Genomic DNA, 19,313 nt, shown 5'->3' on the forward strand with positions numbered 1-19,313 from the left:
TGCAACTTGCATCGTGATTGCAATCTTCAAATTATTTATTTTAAATAGCGCGCTGTAAAAATATCCCGGCTAAAAAATTTTTTATTACAAATATCAAGTACTTTTTACGTGCACAAGAGTCAATGTTAAATAAAAAGACTCGTAGGGTATTAAAATAATTATAAGAAAAGAAAAAAAAAAAATTTCGTAGCAATATCGTGTCGCGTTCGGGGCGATTTTTTTCCCAGACCGGTTTGTCAATTTACTTTCCGCATTTCATGTCGCGTAATCGCGCCCGGTCGATCTCCGCTGAAAAGTTAACGATACGATTAGTCAGCTCCGTTCCCAGGCGCCGATAATCATGCGAGCGCGTGCCGCGTACGATTCCTATGTGAACTTTATCGTGATCGTACCCTCGCTGCGCGTTCATCTTTCTCTCTCATACACCTTCCCCTTTCCGATACTCTCGACACGCGTGAATGTATGTACGAGCGTGCGAACGGCTAAGAGGGGTTGATCCACGCGAGGGTGGCAGAGTGATTTCATGGTGGCTCGTTCACCTCTTGAAGAGATTGAGTGGAAGGTATCGGGCTGATTGTCTTACCGAGTCCTTTAGTTTTTATTTCTCGTTCTTTCCCTCTCAGGCAAGTAAAAGAATCTTGCAAGGATTTAGATTACGACATATAATATTTCTGTGCACCGTTATAAATTTTATAAACGTGCACATAAATATTTAAAGTTTAACAAATTGATTAATTGCCACGCTGACGAAATTTAGTAACCGCGGCGACATTATCGCGTGCAATTTTCTTACAGCGAATATAGAATTAATCACGTTAAAAATATCTAATAATCGCGCCCGAGACCGTAACTCGAAAACGATAATATTGAAAAGCGATGGGAATTCACGCCACTGTAGAGAAGGGCCGTTTCCGGTCCCTTTCTTCTCGCACATCCGCCGACGGGCGAAGAGATCGCTTCCTCCTCGGTCTCCTTGACCGAGTGCAGCGCAAGGATCTGGCCGGGACAATCAAGGGTCGCACATTCATCCACGCACGTACGCACGCACGCACGCACACGAGTCGCCGCGGACGTTCCCACGAAAGTCGCCCCTCCCGATTTACGTTTCCTTTGCGCCGGCGACCCTCTCGCTCGCTCTCGCGGGGTGCTTTTCGCTTCGGGCGGACGCGCGGGGCCCCACTCTCCTCATCCCAAGGGCGCACACCTCCGATCATCCCCACCAGGATCGCCGATACACCACGCGGTCGTGTGTCGTCCCTGCGTCCTCCCGCACACGACATACGTCGGCCGCCACGCGACCAGTGCACACGCACATCCTGCGGTAGCCAGGAACTAGCAGCCAGGAGCCAGCAGCCCAGCAAAGACAGCGGCAGCAACGGGGCCGGGACCAGGGACCAAGAGTATCGAGGCCAGACGCGCGTCTTCCTTCACGAGCACGCACGCGACCGCGAGCGGCGTCACGGACAGCCGCGGCACGTGGGCGCTGATAAACCATCAAAGACAAGTGCCACCCGGAGGAACGAGTGCTTTTCTCAACCGTCCGGAAACCGCATCGCGCTGCACCTTTGACCTGCCACAAGATTCCGTTGCACGCGAGTGGTTTTTATTTTTTTCTTTTTTTTTCTACGTTGAGGTAACGAGTTACGCAACCTTTAGTCGCCGTGAAACAATTATCTTTAAACTTGAGGGTTAATCGTTCAACACTTGGTGAAGATACAACGAGTTTTCGTCACTTACGATTATTTAGAAATAAACTGTTAGTCGTTTACCTAATGATAGCAGGGTCCGCGAGTTCCAGCTGTGAGTGTCGCTCGATCACATTTTATCGCGTTGGCTGATTGCCGGTCAACACCTGGACGCTCGTCAGGAACTCGAACAATCGTTTATCGCAATGCGATCGCAATGAAATCTCGTCCGCGCGCTGTCATGACGTTGGAGCATCGCGTTAGGCGGTAGCGTACGGTTCAGCCATCAGTCGAGGACGCCTCATCAAGTTTCGCGAGGGTTGATTTATCGATCCTCAGCCTGATTCTTCCGTTCGACGACGTCCTCTTCCTTGCTCTCTCGCTCTCCTCTTCGAATGCAACATGTGGCGGGTGGTGGTCGCACGTTCCGACGACAACAGCACTCTGCTTTCCTCCGAGATCACTTCCGGCGCGCCCGGTCATCATTGGGGTTACCCGCCGCCGCCGCATCATCCCCCGTATCAACCACCGTCGCAGCACCCGGACATGCGTCACCATCACGACATGCGTCCACCCGCCACCCACGGCGAGCTGCGGCATGCCATCGCCGCCACCGGTGACCTGAGAGGCCAGGAGCTGCGGCACCCGGAGATGCAGCGGCCGGACCTGCGACATCCGGAAATGCAGAGGCATCAGGAGATGTCCAGGCACGACGTCACCCGGCACCAGGAAGTACCCGGCATGCGGCAGGAGATGCCGGAATTGCGCTCGAATCACGAGTTTTTGGAGCTGAAGATCGACACGGAATTAAGAAGCCAGGATAACAGCCAGCAACCGCAGCCGCAGCAGCAGCAGCAGCAACAACAGCAGCAGTCGCAGCAGAATCAGGGGCATCAGAGAAATTTGAAGAGAACCATGAGCGATTCGGATTGCGACGACGTGTTCTCGGAAGAAAGCGGCAAAGAACCGTACGTATTTTTATCACTTTAATTTTGTATTGGGTAATTTAATTTTTTTATCATAGTTTTCCAATATTTAATCAAACAGATATTTCGTTCCTCCGATACAGAGATCTAAAAAATATTATAAATTAATTATTTTTAATGTTAAACTCGCTAAAACAATTACTTTCCGGGCATTGTCGGCCGGTAGGAGTCGTGACATATTGCAGTCTTTTTGTTTCGCGATAAAATCGCAATCAAGGCGGCATTGTTTCAACGCGGCCGCAATTAATGAGCGAGTTGTTGCGCGTCGTGCGAACGTCGATCGACAATGTGTAATTAAAACAAATCCGCTTGCCCCGCCGACTGGAATAATTAGAAACAAAGGAGAACGTCTTTACGCCCGTTGTGTTTCTCAACCCTTCTTCGAAATTCTCGTTGCAGATGCAACTCGCCCGGCGGAGACTCATGCCAGCACGCGTCGCGGAAACGCAGAAGGGGAATGATCGAGAAGAAGCGGCGCGACCGGATCAACGCGTCCCTCGGCGAGCTCAGGAGATTGGTCCCGGCGGCGGCGAGAGATCCTCACAGCGCGAAGCTGGAGAAGGCCGAGATTCTGCAGCTCACCGTCGAGCATCTGCGTACGCTTCGCAATAAAGGTAAGCACAAATCATTTTCAACCCTCTCTATGGACCAGAGTTACGCGTTTAAATTAAATCGTTCTGCCAAATTTCGTATTAATTACCCTTGATAAAAATATACAATAAAAATCATAGCGAATAATTTAAGATAAATCGCTTCTCGCAGGAAAGTTACGTAACGAAAATGCACGTCGAAAGGTGTAACGGTGTAATAAGATCCTCGAATCCGGAAAAAAAACGCCCTTTCCCGTTGCAAACGCGTAGCGGAACTCGAAGATGATCCTCCGGGATCGGTGAAACACCCCTTTTTGCCCGGCCGAGATTCCTCGGGCCCTTCATTAACGATCCCGCGGCGTGTAGGAAGGCTGCCTCTCCACGTCAATTCGATTCTTACGCCATTATTACGTCTCTCTGTTAGCCGGCGATATATCGGCCTTTTATTTTCTACCGGAAGACACCTGTTGGCCGTAAGAGCGAGCAGCGCTAACTGTAACTACGTAACCGAACGCCCATCTGTCGCCTCTGCGTTTCCTTATTAAGCAGATTTCGAAAGAACCATTCCCAGCGTAGATTCGTAAACGAGATTTCGAAGATTAGTACTCCGAACGGCTGCCCGTCTAACTTTATACCTTCTCTAATTATTCACGTGCTCTGAGAAATGCAAACGACGCAAACAAATGCAACCGTGAAGGTATAAAAAATTTAATTAACTTTTAAATTAATTAAAAACATATTCTCAAAGAAAAATATTTTTTTTTGTCAACTTTAATTGTTAACTGCTCGCGATTAACATTTTTTAACAACGACGTGGCGCGGAGAAAATCGCGAAACGAAGTGGCATATGGTTTCCCGTGGCGGCCAAGAAGAGAAAACTCGACTGTAAACGGGATCTACGCGAGCAGGTGCTGGACCGGGCGCGTAGATCCTGTGGGAAGCACAGGAAGTCAACGACTCTCTGGAAGTGGTGTTCCCACGATTGGTGGCGGCGGGCCCGGGGATGAGGTGTTCCGCGCGGCACCCCTCGCGAGGGAGGCGCGCGGCGGATCAGGCCTGGGGCAGATGTCGAACCCTGTGGGAAACCAGCTAGCTACGCATAAGCGTGCACGGACACGCACCGCACCACCACGCGTGTTCGTGCGTGCGTGTATGCATGCTCGGCGGCCGTCTTATTTGTAAATGCACGCGAGGGGCACGACCCATCCCTCCGAAAGTGAGCGATATTAAATTAAATATCGCCAAATAAAACGATCGCGGCAACTTCGACCGACAAGAACGACGTTTTTGCGAAATATGCGTAATACTTGAGAATCCACGCTCGCGACTTTATCTCATACTCGGTAACGTTGTCTTATTAATTATAAATTTATATTTTATAAAGTAACATTATTTAAAAAAAAAAAATATATATATATATATTTTTGTAAGATAATCTAGCAGGAAAATTTTGTCGAATTTAATATTTCAAGTTTGATGCCTGTTGATGTTTCATGCGATATTACTATATACATATAGATTATAATATATATAATTTTTTAATATGAAGCAAACTCCGAACGAGTCCCGTTTATATAGATATTTCCAAAGTTTTCGAGGCCACTTATCGAGGCTGTAACGATGATCGATCGTGCAATGATTTGACGTACGAAAGCCGTGCGATACGCAATAGCTTTTCTTCCGAAAGTGATGTTTGCATAGGGCGGTCTGAGAACTTGCATAATAACGTGGGACATACTTCGCTCGGTTGGTGGTGTGCGTACGTGCGTGTATATCTCGCATGAAGCCTGCGAGGTCGGCCTATGGGGGTCTAAACGATTCCCACGCTACCTGTCCCATTCCATATTATACACAATGAGCCGCCTGCTACGAAAGCCAAGGCGCCCATCTCGCCTCGGTGCACGTATGCCGGGCCATTGTTGAGCCGCGAAAACCAAAAAGTGCACAAAGGGACCTCTTCGTCCGCAGATGCATTTCCACGTTGTCAATCTGCGTGCCGCCCGTAACGTGATTCGGGAAAATCGACGATATCATCTCTAGACACCTGCCCGTTCTTCGGGCTATCTGTCCCCGCTTTCAAAAGTAGCTTGAAACCCGAAGAATAAAAATCTTAAAATAATTATGAATAATTACAAAAATAAAAAAAAAAAAGAAAGAGAAAATTGCAATTTTTCACGTGCTTATCCTCGTACACCGTTAAAAATATCGCACCTCTTTTACGTCTCTTAAAGCAGTCGACGACGGACAAGTTGAAGTCTAATTTAACTTTGAGTCGACTCGACTTCCGTCTCGTTCAAAGTTGCGTTAATAGCTACCAAGATCGTTCGTCGGAGCTTCGCTTATAAACTCATCTCTAAGATTTTCCTCACCGTACACTTTAAAGTTATAAAATACACGTAAACGGAGTTAAACGCTGGGATTAATATTTATATCTCATTGCGATCGTAAAAGTGATAGTCGTTGTAATAATTAATTGCAGGTCCGGAGGGCTACGATAGTACGAAGCTGGCGATGGATTACCACGCGGTGGGCTGGGGCGAGTGCGCCGCCGAGGTAGGCCGTTACTTGGTGACCATGGAGGGCCTGGACGAGAGAGATCCCCTTCGGTTGCGCCTGTTGTCGCACTTGCAGAGCTTCCATCGCGAGCATCCCCCGTCCGCCGTGCCCTCGGCGGTGCCCTCGGCTCCGACAACATTGACGTCCACCTCTTCGGCCAGTAGCTACGAACCGCCGAGCACAGTTTCCACCGGAATGCCGCCCGGTCCAGGCACCATGCCGCCGCTTCTGGGCGGCGGAACCCTCGGCTGGGGCCAGTACCCGGCTCAATATCCTCAGCAGCAGCACGGGAAACCCTATCGACCCTGGGGAGCGGAACTGGCGTACTGACCGTGAACCCGTGACGCGCGATCGAAGAGGGCTCGACGCAAGAGCGGAGATAACATTTTGACGTAATTTCACAATTTTTCTTTTTTTTTCTCCGTACAACTCAACTTTACACACGAATAACTGGACATTGGATCGAGCACTCCCACATAAATGTATCTATTACGTAAGTTACATGCCGCTCTTCCGTCGAGATTAGTTGACACTCTAGATTTAATTATAGCGTCCACTCGCACTCACGTTGATAAGTTGATCGTTTCTTTTTCAAGGATTCGTTTATACAATTTGTGATATTTACGACGAGTAGATATCGTTACGACACGAAACAAGATCAGCGTAAGTGACGAGGTTTCATACGCGCGATATACATAATTTTGTACGTTTTGACACTCCGAACGTATCTCAGGAACTTCCACAGCGATCTAATTAATATATCAATGTATTTTCAATGAGTGAGATAATGATAGTCATGCGAGTACCTAACTTAAAAACAAAAAAAAGAAAAAAAAGTATTTATTAATAATGAAAAATTGTATATACGAGCTGTACATATGTCGATTGTAAATAATGAGAATTTTCGTAATAATATCTCGTAACGAGCTGCACCGCGATTTTTTTGCGGCGTCGCCTCTCGTTTGTCGTCGTCGCGACGTGATAAACGGATTGCGCGAGCGTACAAAGTCCGGCGGCAATAAAAAATTAGAGGAGAAGAAAAGGAGAAAACTGTCGTCATACGCATTTGCAATGTGCCATTATACGCGTTACCCTACGTACGTGTGCGAGAGATCCAAGTATTTTTGCAATAACGATTTTGTAATAATGCGATAACACGGGCAACACAAATATAGAACTTTGTCGCATGTGTGACTTTTTTTCTTTTGCACTTTCCTCTGAGAAGTTCAATCAATAACACGTTTCCTGGGAATCAGCTAATCCGCGCAAATTGTAGGAAACGAGAACGCGAACTTTATGTCCGGCGCTCCCGTTAGCGGGTTAGATAATCGACGTTGAGGTAGCTTCTCAAGAGACACGGCGAATCGTGTTACGCGAATACGTTTTCATCGATTATATCGTATTCCGAACGTTCGATTCTGTCTAAACATACGCCTTATCTCGCTCTGCTTCGTTACCTCGTGCCTGGCAAACGAGTGGACATTAGTACGTTGAACGTTTTGCGGGAAAACCGGCAAAATTACGGACCGAGAATTCGCGCGTTTCGAGAAGACGTGAAGGAGGATGAGGAGACGAGGGTTACCGTTCCGCTCCTTTTATCATGCAAAATTCTCTTTGACAAACGCGGAATATTCTCGTAGAACAATGCAGGGCTCACGGCCCTTCTCGTTCGCAAACCTGTTTTGCGAGTCATTAGACTCGCGACGCGGCTCGCGTGTGCGTCCGCGCAACCTCTTTCTGTATTTTTTTAACAAAAACTGCGACCAACGGTCGCCTTTGTCCCCGCGTCTTGTTCGCACGAGACAAAACCCAATTTTCGGGAATTATCGACGATAATGCGCGGCCACGTGCGGCCCATTGTTCGCAGGCGCTCGTTACGCACAAACCTCATCTGTGTGTCACACGCGCGCATAATTGCGCGAAACGCGCCCACGTGGAGCTTCTCCCGTCAAAACTCGACGCGTCGGATTAACGTCGAAACGGAAAACGGTCGTTTTCCGAGCCGATGGCGCGAGCAGGATGACCTACATTAAAATCGCGAGTGACACTCGAGAGGAAAAACACGATCGAGTAACGCTACGTGCTCGAGATCGTTCGCAAAGTAATTAATTTATTTCTAAAAAGTATCATCAAGTCGCTCTTAAGAGTCGTATGTAATTATACCGCTACTTAAGCGAATCCCGAGGAAAATCTGAAGAAAATTTCCAAGAAAATCTTCTCGAGAGAGTCTCCGGGAAATCTCTTTAAGAGGTTCTTAAGAGAGTGTTCGCTTTGAACGGAAACTACGACTCTCTCGAAGATAAAGTGGCGGAAGAAAATGTAAAGACCGCGAAATGTAACTACGCGTGTGCGACGGTGAACGATAAAAGCAACGTTAAAAGTGAGCGAATGAAAATTGTCGCGAAAATCGTTATCGAGTTTAAGTACGAGTTATCGTTGTACAGACACGGTTCGCGAAAGTGGAGCAACAGCGTTAAAACGTTATTACAAACGACGTGGAATTACGGCGGAAAGCTATAGCTTTGGTCGCGTGGCTACTTACAGCCGACTCTTATTACACGTTTCTTCGGGTAAGCTGATCGTTACGCCGCCGTAATGAGAAAATCGCGCGGTTCGATAATCATTACCAATTCAAACGAAGGACTGCGGCGTGTCTTGCGACGTATCGTACCCTCGCGCTCGTGTGATACTTCCGCACATGCCGCGGCGATCAATGAGAGGGTCATGGAAACATGTCCGGGATCGTGAATAAAACCATTTTATTTTTCGACACTCGCATCCGCTTTACAAAGTCACAGCCTTATCGAGACGATAAAGTATATCAACACGCATCATCCATATTACACATCTATTTTTTTTAAGATTCCTCTTTTCATATATATACACACATACATATATATATATATTTATATATAAACTCTGCGTCTATACATAGATATAAGTCATTAAAGCTTTCCTTTTTTTTTTTTTTTTTTTTTTTTTTTTTTTTTAAATCGACCCGTAGGAAGAATGGGAACGTATCTCGCTACTTTTTAGTGAAGAGATCGACTTTGCGCGCTTTGAGCAAGGGTGCCGGGAAATGATCGAGGATAGAATAACTCGGTTCGAGTGATCAGGCCAGTGAGACTTATTGCGTAAGTACCCTTAAAACTCTTACTTGAAAGATAAATACAAAATAATTTTTGCAGAAGAATAGTCGTTTGCGTAATATCGATTTCTCAGCATATACAGAAACTAGAACGTTTTTCTTTTAGAATTAAAATGTCCAGCGAGTCTGCATTGAGACGGTCAGTTGTGTTAGCTAATTAATCTAACGGACGCACCTTGACCGTGTCAAGTGTTGAAACGGGACAATTGTACGGCATAAAAGTGACAGCGACGTCGAGCTGAAAGAAAAATCGAATCTTCCCTCAGAGATCTTTGTATCCCCGATAAATAGCGGAAATGCAATTCTGCGGAACAGATCGATTGAATCTCTTACGCGCTTTGATACGTCGACGTATACGGCCGAGTGACGCGGAAAAACGTGCGTTCAGTGCACAGTAACGTCAAAAAGTTAATAGTTAAATTTTTCTCGACATCCTAAAGTTTACGCTACTTGTTGCGATCGCTAGCTTAACGTCCCCCGAAAATCTCGGGGCTTACAATTAGAGATATAAATTATTTAGCGGCGAGGTGTCTGGGACACGAACAACCGCCGGAATGAGTAATCGATCGCTTAAAAAAAAAACAGTTTGTGACACCGAAAACAGTATACATTGTAAAATAGCGATCCGAGTTAGACCCGATATGATAAAATCGCGTGGACGACGGAACTCGGTTCAAGTCCCACCAAATTCCGTGCTAGGCGATATATATATGTACATATATATTTTAATATCTTCTTTTGTACTACGTCACATATTGCTATTTTCTATATTAAAAGAGACGATGACGTGCGAAGCGTCTTGTCGTTTTCACGGTTTTCCTGTACGACGGCAGAAGCGGTACGAAGTAAGAAAAAATAAGAAAAAGAAACGGAGACGTTAGACCGCCAAGTGGATTAACTTAATCGTTACAGTTACAACCGACGTGGATATTAAATAAGTACTTGAGATACTTGTAGCTCGCGTAATTAAAAACGCTAAATGAGATCGAAATGAGTAGAACTCGCGCTGCGGAAAAATACACAGCGCTGAGAAATAAGTTTCGAGTTGGAAGACTAGCTAAGGAAAAAAAAAAAAGAAAAAAAAAAGTCATCTCTCTTCCGTGTCCTTATCTCCCAACGATACGCCAAGGGGATCTATAATACAATAATCCGAGGTCCAGCCGCGGAGCATCTTCCATCTTCCCGGTGCGCGTATCTGTCGAAAGATATGGGAGCACGTGAAAGCACTCGTCCTCGTGTACTCGTTTGCTTGGAACGGATCGTGGAGGGATCGCGATTAACCCTTAACCGCGAGCTGCAGGTCCCTGATGAATTATTTTCTTTGGTACGGCTGTTGCGCCGGTTGCGAGAAAATAAAGTAATGGTGAGGTGGGCGATAAAAGCGTCCGAGTACTCACCGTAAGGATAAAGTTATTCATTTCGAACGGGCGCGCGGGCGAATCGTTTCCACCCTCTTGGGGATGATCGCCGGCGGGCTCGATCGCGAAACAAGTGAGCCGCGAGGGGAGGAAAGTGAGGTCGCCTAGCGGCATGGACGTTAGATTATCATCTCGTTTTCCCTGTTCTCGTTCCTCTGATTCTCCTCGTACTCGTCGCAGCAGCAACAGTTGGACACGCAGTCATCCTGGGTCTCGGCCACGTACGTCATGTACGTGTCGATGCTTTTGGTATCCAGAGACGGCAAAGACCACGAGAGCGAGGCCGTCTCGAGGTCCGGGATGGCTGTATGCCAGGAACTGGGATTGCACGTCTTCTTGGCTTTGATGCTTTTGGTCGACAGCTTTTTAATCGCCTGCAGCGAGGAACAACGTCGTTTAAATTAATAATTGAACAAAAGTGCAAGGGGAATAGGGAGGAAAAATGTGCACTCCGTTGTGGAAAGGTCGTGTTACGTGTACACGTATATGCGATAGTTATCCGCCGACTTGGAGTCACGCCACGAAATCACGTAAGAACATCGATCCGCGATAATTGACCATACAAGTTCACGCGAAATATTACGCCCGGGTGAAATGACGCAAACGGTGCACCGTGTGCAAATGAACGTTTCGACGTGCGCGGCTCGCACGAAATCTGACGCGAGATTCGGCGTTCGGACGGAACCGGCTGTGAACGCATTCGGATCGCCGCGCGTTATCTCGCGCGGAAATTAGGTCGTTCTCGCGGACAACGGTCGAGGAAAAACATAGGCGCGCTCGAGAGGGGTGAGGGTTGAAAAGCGGTGCCGCTTACCCGCAAGATCCTGCGACCGGACTTCCCAAGGAACTTCTTCAGCATCGTGGAAGGTCGTCCGTTTCTCTCTGGTCACCCTGACGAAGAACCGTCGTCGGATCCGTTTCTCTTCTCGTCGCGGGAAATCCGTACACGCGCCGGGGCGATTGATTTTCGGCCCGTGCGCGCCTCTCTGTCCGCCCTTACGGGTCCGCCTACGTTCCGGCCGCGATCAGATCGATGCGAACGCTACGGCGTCACGCGACCAAGTACCGCACGGGCACGCCGCGCCTCTCCATTTATGACCCCGACTCTGGCTGGCGCCTCCGTAGTCCGTACTACTCCACCACGATCCCGCACGATCATCCCCGAGCGACGCAACCCCCTGCGACGCGGAAAGACTTCCGCTCCGCGTTCGCGGCCTGTGCGGATCGCCCGCTCGAGGCGGTTAACCCTTGCGGAGATGGCAACTAATTAGACCCGACCTCCGGCTTGTAATTACGCAACAGTAATTTCCACTCGCGGCGCCGCCCTTCCGACCGGATTGATTTTAATTGACGCTCTTAAGCGCAATGGACGTTTACGCGCACTTTGCAAATTGCGTTCGCCCGCGTACGTATCTCGCAGCCGCTTATCGGCGCGATAAAGAAAATTCTCTGAAGAAGATTGCGTCTTTACGCGTCTAACTTTGTTTCTAAATCCGTTCTTATCGCGCGGCTAGATTAAAAAAAATGCGTTACGTGTTTATTTTCCAACCAAGCTGACGTTTATCTGGCCTTCCCCGAACATTTGTTTCCTCTTTTCATTCATTATTAAGAGAAATAATTAATAAAAAAAAAAAAGATAAATTATTCAAATCAAATTTATGAAATTAGATTTATTAATCCGCATGGCCGTTTGCATTCGCAAAAAAAAAGATGTAAAACAAAATCTATTTGATAAAATTAAATATTGAATTGAAAATAAAGTACTAGGAACAAATGGAAATATTAAGACGGTCCCATCTATTTGCAACCGAAGCGTATGGGGCGCCGATTAATCAATGCACAATTCGGATGAAGAATAACGCGTGTACGTGCGGGCTCCGCGATGCACTCGTGCGACGGGACAGAAACGAATGCTCAATGGCCCGTGGGGAATACAAGCGAGAATAAGAACGAAATGGATTAATGCACGAATGATTGAATGAGAAAGTCCACCGGCAGACGTTGATCGACGGAACGCCGATAATTTTATTGGACTCCGGTCGATTAAATCGCCCAAAATCAACCCGCCGCGCTCTCGATTACGTCCGCCTATGCTCATCGTTACTTTCTTCACGTCTCGTCGAGAAGATTGGATGTAATTTTCAAGTTTAACGTTACTACCAATTTAATCGTATGTAATCAACAAATTTTTCACTCGCCGGTGGACCCATCGAATCGCATTCGTGATCTGTTTATCGAGTTTCTAGGTGACGAATCTTGACACCTGCGCCGCATAAATGCACGTCGCAACACGCGTAAGACCGAAGACCCAACACGAGTCGGCGTGCGCTCGTACGTACGCGTGCACGTGCGATCGCACGTGCACTACCACACGTATGCAAATATGGAGAGCGTTTCGCGAGACGTTGCCGGGTATATAAGTCGAAACGATTCCTGATATTAAAAAAAAAAAAAAATTTTTGAGATAAAGTACTAAAAACGACGACACTCGCCGACGTTTTATCATAATGCTTTCGTTCGATTAGACTCGACATATTTACGCGTGTGCCGTAAAGTACGTGTGTAGCAAATTTATGATTTGCCAGGCACAAAAGATTTATCACGTTTTAGTAAATCGTCACGGATTTAATTTTCATTCTTTTTAGTTATTTCTTGCAACATTCCAATTACCATATATTAAAAAATTGTATTTTATAATAATGGCTATCTTGCTAATTTATTTTTCTTGCTTTTTAATCTCGAAATGCCAGCACTTTAATTATATCCGCAACGTGAAATAAAATTCGTTCGCGTTTACGCTTTAAATGTGAATGTCTCTTTCATATTCACTCGCAGTAATTTAAATCATATCATATCTGTACACATCGTTTCTCTGCATTTGAAGAAAAGGTATCTAATCGACTGTATTCAACGCAAATTATGTTACGTGAAACGTTATTACTATGCCAACTATTTTTTTTTTTTTTTCAGCAAATCGTGTTTATCTAAACGTTATTTTATACCGCTCTCTGACCGGATTAAACAATGTGAATGACCGTGCGCACATGAATGAAATTTAATCGATGCTTCTCAGAGGCTGCATCGGGAAGTCGAGAACGAGCGCGAATGAATCCCGGGTGCCTCTTCCCTCGCTCGTCTCTCCTTTTCTCTCACGGTTTGCGGCGCGCCACACACGTGCGTCTCGTGTGCGTGTGACGCGTGTGAGCGCGGCCGTTCTCACGCGGCGGCACGCGTCGCCGGCCTCCTCACCCCCGACGCACGTCGATGGCCACGTGCCACCCCCGAGTAGCCCCACGGAAAACTCATAATTGTCATAACATGCGAGCGCGTCGCCGCGAGCCGGCCGTGAAAGGGATCGCTCGCCACCCCCGTCCTCATCCTCCTCCCCATACCCCGTAATTCGAATCGCAAGTGCACTTCGGTTATTTAATCGTTCGACGGCCCCTGAAAGAATCTCCTTCGAGACTCGCGCTTATCTCGAGCCGACAATCACGCCTTATCAGGTTTTTTTTTTTTTTTTTTTTACTAGACGCGCTTCGCGCGCGTTATTACATTCGGACATTAAATCAATTAATTTTGTTTTTTTTTTGGCATAATTCTAATATATTACAACTGGATTCGTTGCCTATGGTAAAAGTAGCGTAGTTAGAATCTCCCGGCTCGTTCATGATTCACTCGCCTAGCGCGTCACAATTATCGCAACGCGTTCAGCCGCCGACGCGGACTCGGCACACACAATCGTTTTTCGCGTGGCTGCAGGGGAAACAATCACCCCGTCGGCGACGGGGTGTAACGAGCGGCGCGTGCCGGTGTCGCGTGGCTACAAATGCACGCTCAAACATCGCGGCCCGGCGAAAATAAGTCCCGCCTAATTGAGGCGGCCGTTCCATTATAGAGATTAGACTTCAAACGAGGCTTGCATTGTGTACAGGGAATACGTACGCGCGCGCGTGTCCCGTACATGCAATTAATTAATTTTTGAAACATTATCCTCTTTCTTAAAAAAAAAAAGAAGAAAGTGGATATTAAATTGGACGTTCGAAATTTTCGTAACAATTAAAAGTCGGACGAGTTTCGATGGGCTTTGTGTCGCGGTCGGGTTGCGTTATCGAATACGTCACACATTGCACGAACCCTGTTACGTCAATGCAGCGTTCAATCTATAGTAAATATTTGTTAAATCGGTGCGTCACGACCATTCGCACGCAACAAACGCGATACGTTTATAATTATCCGTTTCGTTGGCAAAAAAAAAATCCCAACTATCTATACCGACTCTACTTCTTCAATCCACGAATTTATAAATTTAATTTAATAAAAATTCTGAAAGCTTAACTTACAATCCAGACTTATTCCTTGTTAGGGAATCCGATCGGTTCTCAGAGAAAAAAAAAGAAATTAACTCTTTCGTATAACTGTGCACACAAACCCTCGCTCTTTCATAATTTGCCTAATGTTGTTACACTCATCCACGTTATGGAACGGTATAAATAATTTTTGTTGTGAACGTCCTGGAAAAACAAGATGTTTATTCGCGCAAAAAGATTGTCGTATAAAACGAACGATTAAAAAGATATTTATAACCGTAAAGTTATCACAATAGATCTATATATAACGCGGCTGTATAAGCAAATGATGTATGCGCGTGCAAACTGGAGTAAGTAAATACACGCACAATACCTATCGCTTAAAGTGCGAGTACAAGCGTCGAAAGATTAAATGTCAAAGGCGTGGGAACTCCTACGTTTCGAACATATCAAATAGAGCATTATTTAAAAAAAAAAAAAAAAAAAAAAAAAAGTTAATACGCAAATATCGACAAAAAAAAAAGAAAGAAAATTAATTTTAAAAAAGTATAAAAATAATTACATAATAATTTATATCGAGACAGATTGTAATAAATGGCTATCGTATTTTTTTATTTTGCAATTATCAAAAATATTATATTATTATCAACTACATTAATTAACATTATATGATATACATTTTTTTTGTAGAAAAAAAATTACATGTTACATATATTGTAATAAATGTTATTATAACATTGTAATTATACCTTTAACGATGTTAATTGTCAGGACTGAGTATGGGTACGTGTAACTTATCTGGATCGTAAGGAACATTAATTTTGTTACCAGGCATCAACATAGGCACAACTTTAACGCGAAACTCGTATGGCAGAAAATCCTGACAGAAATGATAAAAATCACTGCGAGTACTAACAATTCCCAAGCGAGCCATTTCCTTCATCAAAGCATTTATTTGAGATTGGTATTTTTCATATTTCTTGCTGCGGTCAACGTAAGCGACCACCTCGGCTAAACCTTGCACGAATTTTTCGGACTTTATTCTCGTAGAAAATTGGTACTTCTGCTCCATGCGGTTCCACAAGAACTTGTAAAGACGATTCGTGACCCAATACTTTGGACGAGGAAGCCTCGGCTGTTTATATACCTCTCCATTTACAAGATATGCCTTATGCACCGTTTTTGTAGTAGTCGTGACCGACTTCTTTTTCATAATAATTTTCACGCTTTTCACTTTTAACTCAGATTTATTCTTGTTGGTCGTATTAATCTTCATTGCGGCCATCTCGCGAGTCTTCATTCCTTCCAACTCCTTTTTAATCCTTTCCATCTTCTCATCAAATATTTGTGACTCTTGTGCGTGTGTATTCGATGATTTGTCCATCGATGTTGAAGCTTGCTTTACTTTAAAAAAATCATTGATCTTTCTTGGTATCTTGAATGTTTGTTGTTTATTAGTATTAAAAGAAATATCTTTTCGGCTTGAAGCTTTTTTAGATGGTGTACTGCGATTTTGAAACTTGTCCAGACTTTTTTTTGTACTTGCAATTTCACTAGTCTCTCTAATGCTCGAACGAGTTAATATTTTATTGCTTGATTTTGCGTTTGCTGGAGTAAAATTTCGTTCAACTGAATCTACCTCAAGGGCTGAATTTTCTTCATTGATCGTACTTATTTTAGCTGATGGAATAGTATTTTTATGTGTTGTTGTACTGATGTAAGAATTAGATATTCGAGTAGAACTTATTATATTATCTACATCGGTATTTATTTCCGAATTTTCATTCAAGTTATCGACATTATCAATATTATCGGCATTTAATGATTTCCCAGACGATTCCATATGTTTGCTTGCACGTTTTGACGTTTCAGATTGATTTTTTAAAGTACTACGCGTGAAATGTGCTTGTCTACCAGTGTGTGATTTGGACATTTTTTGAAACAAACTTGAATCAGATTCGTTACTCAAATTATTGGACACATTATTAATAATTTTACTTACTTCTACATTCGCGGATGTTGACATTGTAGATTGATTTTTTAAAGTACTACGCGTGAAACGAGTTTTGTTATCAGAATTCGATTTGGATATTTGTTTAGACATATTTAAATTATATCCGCTATTTTCATCATTGTGTAATTTATTAATATTTTTATGTATTTCTTTTTTCGCTGACTTTGGTGTTTCAGATCGATTTTTTAAACTGCTACGCGTTAAACGAGCTTTCTTATTAAAATCTGATTTAGAAACTTCTTCAAACTCATTTAAATCTTCTTCTATGTTACTCTCTACGTCGTTGTCTAAATCTTCATTTATATTTGAATGCTTCTTCAAAGTTTCCTCTCTGATAGACTTGCGACTGGAAACAATATCCCTTTCTGACGTCTCGGTTACATTCTTTCGAGAAGTTGCCTTTGATTTAATTATAAGATTATCGTTTTCGGATTTACTTTGATGTTCTAAAGTTGCAACACTCTTGCTGTTTGATACATTCATAAAAATGTTTTCGAAAGATTCTTCGGCACTTGAAGAATTGTTCACATTACTGTTCTTTTTAGTTACTGAAAGAGCTCTACCACTTTCCTGATTAATCTCTGTTGCAATTTCAATTTCCTGCTCAGAAAAAGTATCATTATTTTCAGTAAAAATATTACTTTTCCTTGCACTGCTAGTGCCGGTTTCTTTAAATACTTTTTCGTTTTTCTTCTTACGTAAACTTTGTCTTAAATTTGGTTTCAAAAATGTAGACTTTTTTCTGTGGGATTCATTATCTAAAGATGCACTCGACTTCTGTTCACTATTATCTTCAATTTGTTCATTTACCAATTGCTTAGATGCATTCAAAAGCGAGTTTTTACTTTTATGTTCGTGAGAAATGTCAATTTTAGACTTTTTAGATCTGTCAACAGATTTGTTTGGCGAGCTGAGTGGTTGTGGTGCCAATGAAGACTGGTGAATATCTGTTTTTTCATCTCGATTAAGCACAGGAGAACTTATACTACTGTCATCAGTTAAAATTTCAGCAAAGATATTCTTTCCCAAGCTCCTTCGTGTATGCAAAAAGCGAGATTTCGACTTTTTGTTGTGTCCTACATTAATGTCATTTTCAGTACTGCTTACATTCTCATTAGAATTACTCTCAGATATTTTCTTTTCAACATTTGAAGGTAATAAATTTAAGGAATCAGATGTTGCTCGAGACATTTTCATAGATTTTCTTCGAGTAGTATAATCTTTACTTATATTAATATTTTCATCCATTAAACGTTCCAAAGATTGCTTTCCAAGCATAACTGATTTTGATTTATTCCTACTATTTGAATTATCATTTTCTTCTGTTAGAACATCCTCGAAAGGATTCTGATCTTTCGTGTTTTCCTTTTTCCTTCTTCGAGAAATACGTGGTTTTTTTTTCAAAATATTTTCAGTTGAACTAGAATTATCCTCTCCATCCTTTTGAATTTTTTCTTGCAAGATTTCTTCATCTGAATCTTTGTAAAGATTAGATCTTGCTTGTTTTTTAAGTGATTTTAATGGAATTGTCACCTCATCATTTAAAACATTCGAAAAGGCATTGTTACTACTCTTCCTAGTATTTGCTTGTAGATGAACCTTCTTCTTTTTTGTCAAAATATTTTCAGTTGGACTAAAATTATCCTCTTCATCCTTTTGAACATTTTCTTGCAAGACTTCTTTATTTGAATCTCTGTAAAGATTAGATCTTGCTTGTTTTTTAAGTGATTTTAATGGAATTGTTACCTCATCATTCAAAACATTTGAAAAGGCATTTTTACTACTCTTCCTAGTATTTGCTTGAAGATGAACCTTCTTTTTCTTTACATTGATCTCCTTCTCTGACTCTGAAGTTGATGTTTGCAGTATATAACTTTTAGCTATTTCTAAAAAAAAAAAAAAATAATGTGAATTGTAAGTACTGATATTTGTAAAGGTAAAATAAATCGGTCAATTTATACCTGCACTATGAGTGTGCTTAGAGTTTGAAGAAATGTGTTCATTATCAGAAACTTCTAAGTTTTTCCACCAGTCTGAAGTAGCATTTTGACTAGTATCATCTATGTGTGATTTGGAGTTCAAATTTTTAGTCGTTTCGTTAATATTGCTAGTCATAGAACGTTGTGGAAACGTATTATCATTTAAATGTTTATACCAAAGTGTCCGTTCTGCAAAAAAAAATGCATTAGTCTCGTTGTTTTGGAGATTTACTTTGGTTCTAACCTATAACATCGCATAGCGAAATAATGATAATAAAAAGATACATACCGTCCTCGAAGAGGTCCGTATCCGGATTGAGAAACCCGGAACCGATGGAGTCGAAGGATTTGTGACTCAAGTTTCGTTTTCGATTGTAAGATTTTCTTTTTGCCATAGTTATAGAAAAACGTATTTCACACAATGCAAGATCACTGATATCTTTGCTATATCTATAATTTAAAGTCGCAAGAGAAGACTTAAAGTTCTGTAACTAATCACTCAAACCACTTATTACGTCTTTGCGTGTGGAGAACAGTGTAAATTATTTCATACAATGATACGAGACGTGTGATACTGTCTAATACAGCCGGTTGACTCCCATCAACGATCAAATAACACGATTTGCCGTT

General features: G+C 43.3%; 3 protein-coding genes across 3 annotated transcripts; 1 reads left to right on the plus strand and 2 right to left on the minus strand.

Moving 5' to 3' along the window:
• Positions 1-2,087: 2,087 nt before the first annotated feature.
• Positions 2,088-7,605, plus strand: Hey (Hairy/E(spl)-related with YRPW motif). The gene is made up of 3 exons (XM_070674944.1): positions 2,088-2,653; positions 3,071-3,285; positions 5,741-7,605. Exons 1-3 carry the CDS (start codon positions 2,088-2,090, stop codon positions 6,145-6,147), a joined length of 1,188 nt encoding a protein of 395 aa, XP_070531045.1. The 3' UTR covers positions 6,148-7,605.
• A 954-nt stretch (positions 7,606-8,559) lies between these two features.
• LOC139113646 (uncharacterized) lies at positions 8,560-11,985 on the minus strand. Its single transcript, XM_070674940.1, has 2 exons — positions 11,198-11,985; positions 8,560-10,757 (listed from the first exon to the last, which is right to left on the minus strand). The coding sequence occupies exons 1-2, from the start codon at positions 11,240-11,242 to the stop codon at positions 10,503-10,505; spliced, it is 300 nt and encodes a 99-aa protein (XP_070531041.1). The 5' UTR covers positions 11,243-11,985; the 3' UTR covers positions 8,560-10,502.
• A 3,280-nt stretch (positions 11,986-15,265) lies between these two features.
• Positions 15,266-19,291, minus strand: LOC139113626 (uncharacterized). The gene is made up of 3 exons (XM_070674907.1): positions 18,973-19,291; positions 18,666-18,872; positions 15,266-18,590 (listed from the first exon to the last, which is right to left on the minus strand). Exons 1-3 carry the CDS (start codon positions 19,076-19,078, stop codon positions 15,451-15,453), a joined length of 3,453 nt encoding a protein of 1,150 aa, XP_070531008.1. The 5' UTR covers positions 19,079-19,291; the 3' UTR covers positions 15,266-15,450.
• Positions 19,292-19,313: the final 22 nt, after the last annotated feature.

The sequence above is a fragment of the Cardiocondyla obscurior genome, linkage group LG03 (genome assembly GCF_019399895.1).
Source record: "Cardiocondyla obscurior isolate alpha-2009 linkage group LG03, Cobs3.1, whole genome shotgun sequence".
Taxonomy (NCBI): domain Eukaryota; kingdom Metazoa; phylum Arthropoda; class Insecta; order Hymenoptera; family Formicidae; genus Cardiocondyla; species Cardiocondyla obscurior.